Source organism: Drosophila rhopaloa, unplaced genomic scaffold (genome assembly GCF_018152115.1).
Source record: "Drosophila rhopaloa isolate 14029-0021.01 unplaced genomic scaffold, ASM1815211v1 contig_204, whole genome shotgun sequence".
In the NCBI taxonomy this organism is placed as follows: Eukaryota; Metazoa; Arthropoda; class Insecta; order Diptera; family Drosophilidae; genus Drosophila; species Drosophila rhopaloa.
In genome coordinates, this window is record NW_025335089.1 from 155,791 (window position 1) to 169,758 (window position 13,968).

Genomic DNA, 13,968 nt, shown 5'->3' on the forward strand with positions numbered 1-13,968 from the left:
GGGATTTGCGCAAGCAATGGGTTTCGCCAGGGTGTACAGTTTATTTGTTGTGTATCCCAAATTTTGTCCAACAAAAAATACCTGTCCTGTCCTTTTTTATATACCTAAAAACCGGACCTGTATACGCACAGATAGGGTAACGGAATTTCGTTAGCCTCTGTGATTTAAAAATAGAAACTGTCTTGATGGGAGAGAGGGAGAGAGAGGAAATATTTTTATAAATATTTGAGCATTTAAACTAGATCTGAAATTTTGTTGATTTGACCAAAGTAATTTTAGAATATAAGGCTATATATTATTAATGTCTGGCTTGAACACTTTAAATTGGTCGAAAATTAAATTCTATTTTTGAAGAGATTAACTTAATAAAATTTTTTAATTTATGATAAATAATTTTAGTAGTAAAAAAAATATATGTTAATAATTGGCGGCCTTTACACTTTAACTAAAAGGTTATAAAATAATATATTATTTAAAAGCAGTATACAAATTATTTATATACCACTTTTAATTTCCAAAGTAAAACTATCCACATAGGCATGAATAGAACATTAAAAATTTTTTAAAATGTCAATCGCATATGTCCTACCTCTCATTCTCGCCTTCTTGCGGAAAAAACGTAAAATAATGTAGGAATCGGGTGCGGTAAAATAGCCTTTTTGAACCGCAAGTGCGCGCGAACAGGTTTAAACACATTGGAATAACAGCATAGCATTTTTGTATAACATTTACAGAAAATTTTGTGGCCGATTGACATTTTAAAAAATTTTTAATGTTCTATGCATGCCTATGTGGATAATTTTACTTTGGAAATTAAAAGTGGTATATAAATAATTTGTATACTGCTTTTAAATAATATATTATTTTATAACCTTTTAGTTACACCATTTTGAAACAAACTTGCGCTGCGTAGGAACTTCTAAAATCTACATGCAAAATGACAATCTTCTAGCTTTTATAGTTTCCGAGATCTCAGCGTTCATACGGACAGACAGACAGACAGACAGACAGACGGACAGACAGACGGACAGACAGACTAACCGACGGACATGGCTAGATCGACTCGGCTAGTGATCCTGATCAAGAATAAATATACTTTATAGGGTCGGAAACGCTTCCTTCTAGCTGTTACATACTTTTGCATGAATACAATATACCCTTTTACTCTACGAGTAACGGGTATAAAAACCATAAAAATAGGTCGAATGCATTAGTTGTAGCTACTTCCGTCTGTCCGTCTGTCTGTTTCTACGCAAACTAGTCTCTCAGTTTTAAAGATATCGAATTGAAACTTTGCACACACCCTTCTTTCCTTTGCACGCAGTTTATAAGTCGGAACGGCCGGGAACGGCCAATAAATCCGACCTACCATATTTCATAAGGATCGGCCGACTATATCCTATAGCTGCCATATAACTGAACGATTGGAAATGCCATATCTTTGGTGTTTATACCCGTTACTCGTAGAGTAAAAGGGTATATTGTATTCGTGCAAAAGTATGTAACAGCTAGAAGGAAGCGTTTCCGACCCTATAAAGTATATATATTCTTGATCAGGATCACTAGCCGAGTCGATCTAGCCATGTCCGTCTGTCCGTCCGTCTGTGTCCGTCTGTTGTCGTCTGTCTGTCCGTCTGTCTGTCCGTCTGTCTGTCCGTCTGTCTGTCCGTCTGTCTGTCCGTCTGTCCGTCCGTATGAACGCTGAGATCTCGGAAACTATAAAAGCTAGAAGATTGGCATTTTGCATGCAGATTCTAGGAGTTCCTACGCAGCGCAAGTTTGTTTCAAAAAGGTGCCACGCCCCCTTTAACGCCCACAATCGCTTATATACGATTTTAAAAATTTAAATATTTCGGAAAAGTAAAAGTGCAGTTTTATTGTGTTCATCAATACCTATCGAAATGTAGAAGAAATTTTTCAAATCGGACCATTCGTTAAAAAGTTATGCGTGATCAAAGTTTCTATCTCCATCTCCCTCGCACTCCCTTTACCTGAGTAACGGGTATCTGATAGTCGAGGCACCCGACTATAGCGTTCTCTCTTGTTTTAAAGTTAGGAAGTTGGGATTTTCTATGAGTTTTATTTTTGGCCAATCAATCCGACTTACCAAACGTAAGGATCGGGCGACTATATCCTATAGCTGCCATATAACTGACGATTGGAAATGCCATAACTTTGGTGTTTTTAAAGTTAGGAAGTTGGGATTTTTTTTGAGTATTAAGAATGCATCATATGAAAAATTTTGGAGAATATAATGTACATAATATTCTGCAAGGGTATATCAACTTCGGCTCAGCCCGAAGTTAGCGTTCCTTTCTTGTTTTTTTTTTAGTTTTAACCGATTGTTCCTATGGGAGCTATAGGATATTGTTTCCTGATCCGAACGATTTTCACACTATATGTGCCTAGGGACAAATAATGACGATTGGTAAGTTTCATGTCGATATCTCCAAAACTGACCGAGTTATTAATTAATGCCACAAAAACCGGTCGAAAACCCCATAGTGCACTGTGCAGACGTGAAAGCACTTCTTGCAAAGGGTCCAAAGTTTGCGATACCAATAGAGATGAAGAATTTCCCTTTCTTTAAGTATATAGCGGATGGAGAGGAATTGGTGCAATCTCTTCTCTTTACTTATTAAAGATCATATGACGTCGGTTCGGGAAAGTTCAATAGATCGCGCAATACTAGACACAGTGGGGCAGACACAAAAATTTTTAAAGGAAAATGACGAAATACTAATTTTAACTTCTGACAAAGGAAACAAGACAGTTGCTATGGACAAGGAAACTTACAATCAAAAAATGAATAACATTTCGGAGGACAGGAACACATATCGGATTTTACGAAAGGATATAACATCGAAACTTCAAATAAAAAACAATGAATTAGCGGAAAATCTATTCACAAAAGGACTTTTTTCACGGAGCGAAAGGAATAAGTTAGTCACGACAAAGGCATTACTACCACGCATATACGGGCTACCAAAAATCCACAAGGAAGGGATTCCATTAAGACCCATATGCTCATCTATTGGATCACCATCACACGGACTCTGGAAATATATTTCAAACATATTAAAGAACATCACCATAGACTCTAGCTACAACATCAAAAACTTAGTGGAATTAAAAGAAAGAATCAACAACACGTACATCTGTGATGATGAAAAATTTATATCATTTGATGTAGTCTCACTATTTCCCAGCATACCTATAGACCTTGCACTAGACACAATTAGAGGAAAATGAACAAAAATAAAAAAACATACAAATATGCCGAAAAAAAATGTTTATGGACATAGTACAATTTTGCATATAGGACAACAGATATTTTAAATTTAATGACGATATATACACACAACTAAAAGGAATGCCGATGGGATCCCCTGCTTCACCAATAATTGCAGACATAGTAATGGAAGAGCTATTAGACAATACTTTGAAAAAACTAGGACATAAACCAAGACTTTTGACAAATTATGTGGATGATTTATTCGCAATAGTAAAAGAAGACGAAATAAAAAATAACATTTGACGATAAACTCTTTCAATAAAAATATAAAATTTACACTGGAATAGGAAGAAGATGGAGGACTAGCATATTTGGACTCAATGGTTCATAGACAGGGGAACATTCTAAAACTAAAGTGGTATAAAAAACCAACAGCATCAGTACGAATCATCAACTTTAACTCAAAACATCCTAAAACAATGATTATCAGTAAAGCAGTAGGTTGTATACAACGGATGCTAGCCATTTCGGACAAAATTTTTCATGAAGAAGCCAAAAATGAAATAAGACAAATTTTAAAAGACAACGACTTCCCAAACCATCTAATTAGAACATTAATTAAAAGACATCAAACTATGGAACAAAAAACAAAATGTAGAGAACCTACACAATACCTGTCCGTAACATATATACCAAGACTATCAGAACGCCTTAAAAAGTCAGAATTTTACAATAAACAAAAAATAACAATAGCACATAAGCCCAACAATACCCTGCGACCAATATTCAACAAGACCAAGTCCAAAATACAAATGTTTGACAAAAACAATGTTGTATATAAAATACCATGCAATGGAGATACAAATGAAAAATGTGACCTAAATGTATCCTATAGCTGCCATATAACTGAACGGTTGGAAATGCCATAACTTTGGTCTTTTTAAAGTTAGGAAGTTGGGATTTTTTATAAGTGTTAAGAATGCATCATATGATTAAATTTGGAGAATATAATTTACAGAATATTCTGCAAGGGTATTTCAATTTCGGCTCCGCCCGAAGGTAGCTTTCCTTTCTTGTTTAATAACAACTAGTATTAATCTGCACGTCCGACGGTGCAGACGTGTAAAATTGTGTAGGTGTAATAATTTTTAATTTTTGAGTATCGTATTAAAGTAAAACTTCCGAATTTATGGGCAGTTGAACTTGGGTAAGTAAGCGCGTTTTATATTCAATATTTGGGTCTCCCAAACTTTAAAATGCTCTCCTGAAAAGTTGCTATTTCAAAGTCGGTGTACACGATCCTGCAAAATCTATCTATTTGCACAGTATTTCTCTAATGAATTCCGAAGGTAACGCTGTCGAGTTTTTTTTTTTTTTTGAAAATTTTTTATTTTTACAGCAACAAATATCTCGACGTTTTGGGCGAAAATCGGCGTTTTTGACTTTCAGGTCAAAACATTACACACGACAGCATTACCTGAGGAATCTTGTCCTTTATCTAATGCAATTTGATTTTTTCATATCAGATGATTCGATGACCAGTTATCGTGTACACCTCAAAACGTATTTTCCTCGAGGCGCCGCCGTTAATTGCCTGTATCTCATTCAATTTGTAATATTTTTAGATGAAAAAATTTACACATGTTATTTAAATGTTGCCCTATTACATGAAAAAAAACAATATTGAGCTGAAACTATCCGTATCGCCAACAAAAATTCTTCAAAAATGACAGATTGGGATTTGGGATTTGGTAATATTTAAATATTATGGAATAGCAATTTTAATTATATTAAAAAAAAAATCAAAAAATGATAACTTTGTTGTTTATATTTATTTTTTTGTTCTTTGGGATTTGGTAATATTTAAATATAATATTACGATTTAAATTAAGTTAAAATCGGAAAACAATATCATATAGCTCCCATAGAAGGATTGCAAGTGCATCGCGAAATCGACATGGCTTCATGGTTTTTAGTAATATAAGCATAGAATCGAAATGTTGTCGATTTGTAATAACTGCAAGTGTATATAAACTTCGGCTTGCCGAAGTTTGCTTCCTTTCCTCTTTTTTATAAATATTGCATAACATATTTATAAACAAGATCAAAAAATTTGCTTATTTTATAATAGTAATAAACGTCGAATTTCTGGTAAGACGGTGCACTGCACTAAGCTCGAATATTTTAATTAGAACTCGCTGTTTATTATCCCTAAATTATTAGTAATAAAAACATATTTGTTGCTCTTATTTTAATATAAGTGAAAAAAAAAACTTTTGGTTTGACATCTTTATATAAAGTACTCTACCATAGGAACTATCTTATTTATCTAACAAACTTAGCTTTCAGTAAATTAACTGCAAAAAAAAAGTCGATCCAATACATACACTCGGAGCTATGTATGTTCATTTATATATATATATTATATAGAATGTAGCTTTCAGTAATTGCCTTAGCTTAAACTTACCACATCTATAAGCTGCGAAAGCTTTAATTTTATGCAAACTTTGAGAACATCCGTGGTATTAACAACAGGTCGAACTAATTTGTTATAGTTGCTCAAGAGGTCATCATATAAGCGTTTAGCATCCGGGTTGCCAGCTACTGCTCCATGAACCATAAGAGCAGATAGTATCCAAGCTCTGAAAGTTTCGCCCGAAGACGGCTTCCTTATAAATAGTTTCAATACCTCGATTATGAACTTCATAGCGTCTTTAAATATACGTCTTCAAATAAAAAAACTTTTTTGAATGACAGAGAATGAAGAGTTTTAGTTATAGAGTCCTGCAAACAAAAAAAAGAAAAGAAAACATTTTAAGTCTTATCGTAATAAGTTTAAAAATGGTCGAGTTCCTCGACTATGATATACCCGTTACTCAATTAACCAATTTCCAAAAAATGTGCCCCCCGGCGCATTTTGAAATTTTGGGAAGCGCAATCTGCCGTTGTTTGTACTCCCTAACACTGCACGGCACAAAAGAAAAAATTGTATTACATTTACATTTTATTATTGATACACTTATTAAATTTACTTTTCAGCGATTGACAAAAAACTAGTTGTCTTAAATTACGTTTAAACCACTCGGAACCCTTAATTGTTTTCTTGTTTATGTATTTTATGTAGCAATAGAATGACGAACTATGTTCCCAGTAAGTACTTTAAAAAATTAAACATTTTAAAATATATATTTTGGTAATCTTTATAGTTGCTACGAACAGGTCAGGGAGTGCTGATTGGATAATTATGTAAATTTGGCGCCAAGTGAAATACATTTTTTTCCGAGGCTTCTTATTATACTCTTGAAGAGGGTATTATAATTTCAGTCAAAAGTTTGCAACGCAAGGAAGGAGACATTTCCGAGCCTATAAAGTATATATTTTCTTGATCAGTATCACCAGAAGAGTCGATCTAGCCATGTCCGTCTCTCCGTCCGTCTGTCCGCCCGTCTGTCCGCCCGAAATCGAAATGTAGTTGATTTGTAATTACTGCAGGGGTATATAAATTTCGACTTCCCGAAGTTTGCTTCCTTTCTTATTTTTGAAATAGCATTGCTCGTCGATCTAAAATCCAGGTAATTTATAGTTTTAGCCACTTCCAGCTGCTATTTCTTAACGCATTCTCGCTGAAAGCCTTCCTTGTATTTTTCTCACGACAATTGCTTAACAATTTCGGCCAGAGCTCTTTAATTTTCTGTTGTGGTTGTATGCATGAGCATCAATCTTTATAGCAGGAGTACCTGCCAATAACGGCAAACGCATAAAGCTGGGGCCGAAACGACAAGCTAAGGACTGCGTCGGCATTCTGATTTAGCGCTATGGATTGTGGTGAATACTTTGGCATTTTCCCGACCCACTCTTTTGTAATGATGTTCCAAACCAAAAAAAAAATTAATCCAATTCACACATTTGGTGTGAAATCATTTCTCTGATCTGGTTGGAAATTAAAAAACAATACTTTATTTTTTTTATACAAATTTAAATGAAATATTTTTAAGCATTTTCATGCATAGTTTGGAGTGTTTTGTATAAAAAAAAATCTGGACTTTCATACAAAATTAACTGCTATTTAAACATTTTAATAAATTTAACTGGTTCAATTATTATTTTATTATTCAATTATTAGAGAAACGAACACCTTGGTGACAGAGCTTAAAAGATATTTTCCAATAGTTCTCTACATATATCGATTGAACTGCGCCTGTCCGTAACTACGAAATCTACTATACGATGTATGTAACTGGAATAAGATAATAGTGTTCGACCACACAATAATTTATAGTCGATTAGGTTGACTTTGTTTAAATTCAAATCATAAGCAGAAGGCATTATTATATAAGGTATAACCACTAACCATACAACATATAGACTGGTCATTTCCTACAACGTAAATGGACACAACAATTTCTTAGCGACAGGCCCCAGGGCCCTTAGCAGCAGGCCCCGGACGTTCGGTTTTTTTGCGCTCTCATTCCCATTCTCATTTTGATGGTCGCGCACTCATTGCACGAGTTCGGTCGTTCAGTTGCAGAGACGCGCATTTTGAAGAAGGTTGCGCCTGCGCTTGAATTGGTCTTTATATGTATGCGTGTTCATGCATTCTCATACAGGGGTGCATGTGTGCGTTTATTTCATTTGATGCAGCAAGAATATTTTGTCTTTTGCTACTTTTCATAATGTGTACCCTAACAATATGGGCGTATTCACTATTAGGTTAATGGTAAAAATAAGAATATTATATTTTACAATATATTTATACCCTTGCAGAGTGTATTATAATTTTGGTCAAAAGTGTGCAACGCATTGAAGGAGACATCTCCGACCCTATAAAGTATATATATTCTTGATCAGGATCACCTCCTGAGCTGATATAGCCATGTCCGTCTGTCCGTCTGTCTGTCCGTCTGTCCGTCTGTCTGTTTCTACGCAAACTAGTCTCTCAGTTTTAAAGCTATCAAATTGAAACTTTGCAAACACCCCTCTTTCCTTTGCACGCAGTATATAAGTCGGAACGGCTGGGATCGGCCGACTATATCCTATAGCTGCCATATAACTGATTGATCGGAAATGCCATAACTTTGGTATTTGTTAAGTTAGGAAGTTGGGATTTTCTATGAGTTTTATTTTTGGCCAATCAATCCGACCTATCAAATTTCATAAGGATCGGCCGACTATATCCTATAGCTGCCATATAACTGAACGATTGGAAATGCCATTACTTTGGTGTTTTTAAAGTTAGGAAGTTGGGATTTTTTATGAGTATTAAGAAAGCATCATATGAATAATTTTGGAGAATATAATGTACATAATATTCTGCAAGGGTATATCAACTTCGGCTCCGCCCGAAGTTAGCTTTCCTTTCTTGTTTTTAATATTTCAGCATAAATTTAATTTTGGTTTACAAATTCAATGTATGTATTCCAATTAATAGGAACAGGGCGCCGCCAAACATATTGAACCAAAAAGGTTAAATTTTGACTTGTCTGCAAATAACACGTTATCTCAAAACAAAATCAAAAGAAGAATGTTTGTTCCTCGTTCCTAATACGGTGCTAAAAGCTTCGGCCAAGCATGGCGGGGCCATGTTGTGGCTTAGGCCTGTATGGAGGGGCAACCTTTTATTGATGGGATGGCCAAAATGTACCGACAGATTTTAAAGGAAAACCTGCTGCAAACTGCTGAGAAATAGAAGACACTTTTATTAAAATGCAAGCAAGAAGGAGAAACCAGATGACGGTTTTTTGAATTTGTCACCAAATCGCTCAAATTTTCCGAAAAAATACAGAGATTTTAAAAATTGTATAGCATTATTTACATAGATGGTACATGATAAGTTAATTATTTCTCAGGCTTACGAATTTAATTATTTATTAAATTGTCTGTCTGCCGCTTTTAACGTCTTTCATATTATACTTGTTGGCGGCGAACACCTTAACTAAAGCAGCGATTCTGGTTGTGAAGGCGCCATTATTTTCATCAATTGTCCAGCTTGTCCCTGGAACTGGTTGACGACGTAATAGTCGACGTTCGAGCAAAGAAGGGAATAATTCGACGTCCTATCTGCAAGCTGGCACCCTTTCCTAATGAAAAGAAGCTGGGAATGAGAATTTCTGAAGAGATTGTTTGTTTCTTGGCGATTAAAAAACATAATTAACTAGAATTTAACTGGTTGAAAATAGTCTAACATATTAGCACTTTACCGTACTTGCTGTAGATCTTAGGCTTTAGTTCCAGCCATTTACGGAGCGGAAAATAAATTCATTGCACATTTGAAATCAAAGTTATCAAAGTTTATTATACGATCTGCTACCATAATTTAGTCAGAAAACTTTTTTCTTTTATGAATTGAGTTTTTTGGAAAGCTACTAGATCTTCTAATTGCAGTAATTTTTCCTTCCTCTCTTTTTGAAGTTCCGCTGGCTTCTACTCTTATTAGGTTGCGCTTGTTTATAACGCATAACAATATTCTAAAGGATGTTGACCATTAGATATAAACTATAGGCTGCAGCTGTTTGCTCCGGATCTATATATCTTTGTGCACAGTATGATATTGAACAGCTTAACAGGTTCACATTACTTTAACACACAAATTATGCTAGTATTTCAAACCTTCTATAAATTTCACTTGCAAACGGCAATTTCCAATCATAAATTGCATATACGTTACGTGGTCAAACTGTTTTTATAGCAAAACGACGAAATTGATATCTGAAAAAATTTATCATACAACGAAAAAAATAGTTTCTATTATTTTCAATAATTTCGTACTTTTCAAATTATCTACTAGGAAATGTATTTAATTTATAAATTAATGTTTATACGTATCAGATATTTTCGAAATATTCACTGCTTGATTTCTTCTCGGAAATGGTGCATTATAAATATGGATGCGCTTTTGGCTTCTATTATTTTATGGCTATATTGATGAGATGTAGTCATTTTTAACGATTTCAGAATTACTGTTTTACTTCTATAAAAATTGGACGTCTAAATTATATAGCAGCCATAGGAAGAATTGAAAAATGTATCGGAAAATAGACTTAGCTCCATTGCCTTTAAATATAAAATATTTATTTTTGGAAACAGCTTTAAGCTTCGGCTTGCCTTGCCTTTTTTTCAACAGCCTACGAGGCCTACCACATTTACTGTACGATTTTGTTCGAATTCACATACTCTTGAGACAATATCTGCTGGGTTCTCTTGTGTTGTGACATGTCGCAATGTGACTTCACCTGACCACTCTATAATCTTCGCAACCCAATTCGATTATACAATCTCAGAGACTCATAGGGGTCTCTCCTCCGAATAATAATTTGAATTGATTTTTTCGCTTTATTAACCACCTGGCTATACTTTTTCTTTACGTCGTTAAGGAGGGTAAACCTACGGAAAGCGGAGTAAAGTTAAATAATTGAGCTGTTATTTCAATACGGACTATAATGACTTCTGGGACATTTTTGGGAAACTAAACACTAAACGTCGAAATATTGTTCATAAAAATCAAAAATTGGTTATCGTATGCTTATTTGAGGCTGGCCATTGCGTTTTCATAATTGCTCACTCTGACTAGGTATGCCTAAATGGTTCCTGAGACTTAACTCGCGAAATCAAAGCGCCAAAGTGTGTCCACAATAAACTAAAATCAAAAGTTCTATAAAAAAAATAAAAATTATGTGTCAGTGTAGAGTCGAGACAACAACAATTTGCATTGTGAGTTTAGCTGAAAAAAAAAGTTCAATGGAATTTTTGTTACGGACAGCGACACAATGCAAGATAGGCGAGTGACCGCAGGCATGCTCTGTGACTTTATGGGCTGAGCACACCTGCTTTGGAATATGCTTTCAAAGTTGAAATCTCCGATTTCAAATTATTTCTTTGATCTTTAAATGTCTCTAAAAAAATAAATAATTGAAAATTTGGCAGAAAGTATGACAGATCGAATTAAAAGTGTAATTAGAAAAAGTGCTCCTAGGGGCCTGAAGTTGAGCACGGCCTCCACGCTGGTGAGGAGAGTTTTGAGCTCCTTCGCGGTCAAGAGGTCTTGGCCGGAAGAGGTGCTTTTGCCGACTTCAGACCTGCCTCCCAAAGTCCGCCGATTTGGGGTATGAACGCAAGCTCGCATCTTTTTTTTGATGCGTATAACAAAATACGCCCTCCTGCTCCTCCAAACGAGCTCGGAACTTCCTCATGTGCAGATCGGCGCCGACGAAATTTGTTCCGCTGTCGGACAGCACCTACTCCGGACTCACGAATGTTTGAAAGGACAACAAAACAGCATCAGTGGTTGGGACAGATACAAATTCTAAGAGGACCGACTTTTACTGTGGCCTACCACTGATACGACCTGTTCGTGGGCAGACTTCTTGAGCATTAACTAGCAATATTTTCTCGCGCCTACAACTTACAGGAGCTCGAGGGCCAGTGTGACTGCATTGGTAGCGAATAGTCCTAATCTAGCTTTCGAAGCCGCAGTTCCTGTAACAACATCTTTGCCTTTGTGACCAAAAGACACAAGAGACCAAGTGGTTGAAAATTCGAGAAATATTTCGTTTTGTCGCGCGAAGATCCAGGAAAGAGTCATCCAACAAAAATTGAAAGTTATCTCTAACACCGGTTAAAGACCAGACCACGCCAGGGTTTGGATCAGTTGTCATTGGTGGAAGACATGTGGCCAATGGAAACATATTCCTCCATGAATTCAAGATACATTTTTCTCAACGAAGAGCCCTTTGACCATTTTTTTTCTAGCGTCAAAAATTTACGTTTCGCCACTTCGTATGATGAGACAAGAGTATTGATGTCAGATTTGAACGGCATACGAACCGAAAATCTACCGGACGACAATCTTTGAGTATTTTTCTCAAGGTGTTGTTCACAAAGTTGCTGCTCAGGAGTATGGACTTTAGCCTTGGTCGGCAAATTCTTCACAGTCAGAAATTTCTGTAATGTTTTGTCAATTGACTCCAACGCTTCCTCCTGGCAGCTGAGTTGTACCAAAGCCCAATATAAACTCTAAGATGCTTAACGCCATACGATTTTTTTTCATACGAATTTTTTGTGCTGGCTTTTCAACTGGCTTTTCGCTCTCTGCCCAAAAGCCAGAGTTTATATTGGTCTTTGGTTGTACCATTTTGTCTTCCTTTATGTTATTTTCAGAGGCACATCTTCCTGACACTATCTAGCCGAGAATTGTATTTTGAAAGATGGCAAATTCAAGCTCCTGCTTTATCTGCCCAACAGAAAAATCTATCATATTGTCAGGTACCATCTATCTTCAGGATCCAAAAATCGGACGACAACTTAATACTCCCTACTCGAGAATTCACAACCGTGTGTATTTTTTTTTTGTAGCTTTGGCATTAATTCCGGCAATGGCTCGTAAGCACACGTCCTCTCTTGAAGCTCATCGGTCACAACGTTGTAATGAACTTATTTTGTTTATTCTGACTTATATAGGCCACTCTTACGAAGAAGAATCTTTCTGTTTCTGTGCACACGGCACCACACTCTCTTGCCGTACTACCGTAGCGGGAAATTTCGCCGCATATCTCTCAACAGGTAGGGTCTACCTTGGTGATCAACTCCTCACAAAGCTTGTTTGTGATCCTGAGTCGAGCAATACTCGAGCCAATAAAAACCGCCACTTTTTGTTTGAATGCTCACAACAGCAGTTGCAGGAATGACTCTATGATGTAGTCGCATCGAGATTTGTGTTTGGGGAATATATATGCAGCAACGTATGGTGTGAGGAATTGCACACTCTGCATCTAATCGATTTGAATTTTTTGACAGTGTCTCCCTTTCGAAGGCAGTTAATGCACAAGGGTGATTGTTACAGCCGACCCTTTAATGAAAGCTTCTAACAGCACAGATTTATGAATTTATGTTTTTATTATTTAAATCAAATTACAAAATTAAGATAAATTCAAGAGCTTTACAAAATCTTCCTCTCTTATTGAGGATCGCACTGCAACTGTCTGGGCGCTCGATTTTCGGGGAGATGTCTCGATTGGTGTCGGGTCCAACCGATGAATTTATGTAAGTTAATTGACGTTTAAAAATGTACTGGGGCGGTAACATTCCCCACGTAAACAGCTATGGGGTGTTTACATTTACTTAGAAGCAACGTCCAGTACAGCTATTTTGGTTGGCCGTACATAATACCTTGTTGAGTCTTTATATTATAGTAGCAGATGGAACTTGACCATCTTTGGCTGTGACGACCTCTGTAATTCGTCCTTTGGGCCAAAGGTTCCTGGGGAGATTTTCGTCCACTATGATTACGGCGTCGCCAACTACCAGAGGTTGTCGTTTGGCAAACCATTTAGATCGCTTGGTAATTATTGGCATGTATTCCTTAACCCACCTCCTCCAAAATAGATCGGCTAGTTGGTTGTCTCCTGCCTCCGAGGAAACGAAGGTCAGTGGGCGGGAGTTTATTACGTATTCTGCACTTGTAAGAGCATTTTTGAGACTTTTGTCTTTGTAATTGGCGATCGGGGAAAGGATTTGAGTACCATTTTTATCGATCGAATTAAACGTTCCCATGCCCCGCCCATGTGGGGTGCGGCAGGTGGATTGAAGCGCCATTTTATTTTGTCATATTTTATAACGAGCTTGTCAAACTCAACATTCTTAAACTCCTCTTTGACAATCTTTTCAGTTGCATTAAAATTTTTTCCATTGTCGGAAAATATTTCCTTGGGCATCCCGCGTCGCGACATAAAGTTTGCCAG

At 36.2% G+C, this 13,968-nt stretch overlaps 1 protein-coding gene across 4 annotated transcripts in view; it reads right to left on the bottom strand.

Annotated features, from left to right (window-relative positions):
• The window catches only part of LOC123037892 (acetylcholine receptor subunit alpha-like), a 159,040-nt gene that overhangs the window by 114,513 nt on the left and 30,559 nt on the right, over window positions 1-13,968 (bottom strand). For 3 of the 4 annotated variants that reach the window (XM_044460719.1, XM_044460720.1, XM_044460718.1), the window contains exon 2: window positions 5,703-6,019. In XM_044460719.1, the coding sequence (XP_044316654.1) occupies window positions 5,703-5,942 (240 nt within the window). In that variant the 5' untranslated portion in view covers window positions 5,943-6,019. The remainder of the gene's footprint in view (window positions 1-5,702; window positions 6,020-13,968) is intronic. The other variant, XM_044460717.1, reaches the window with a different exon arrangement.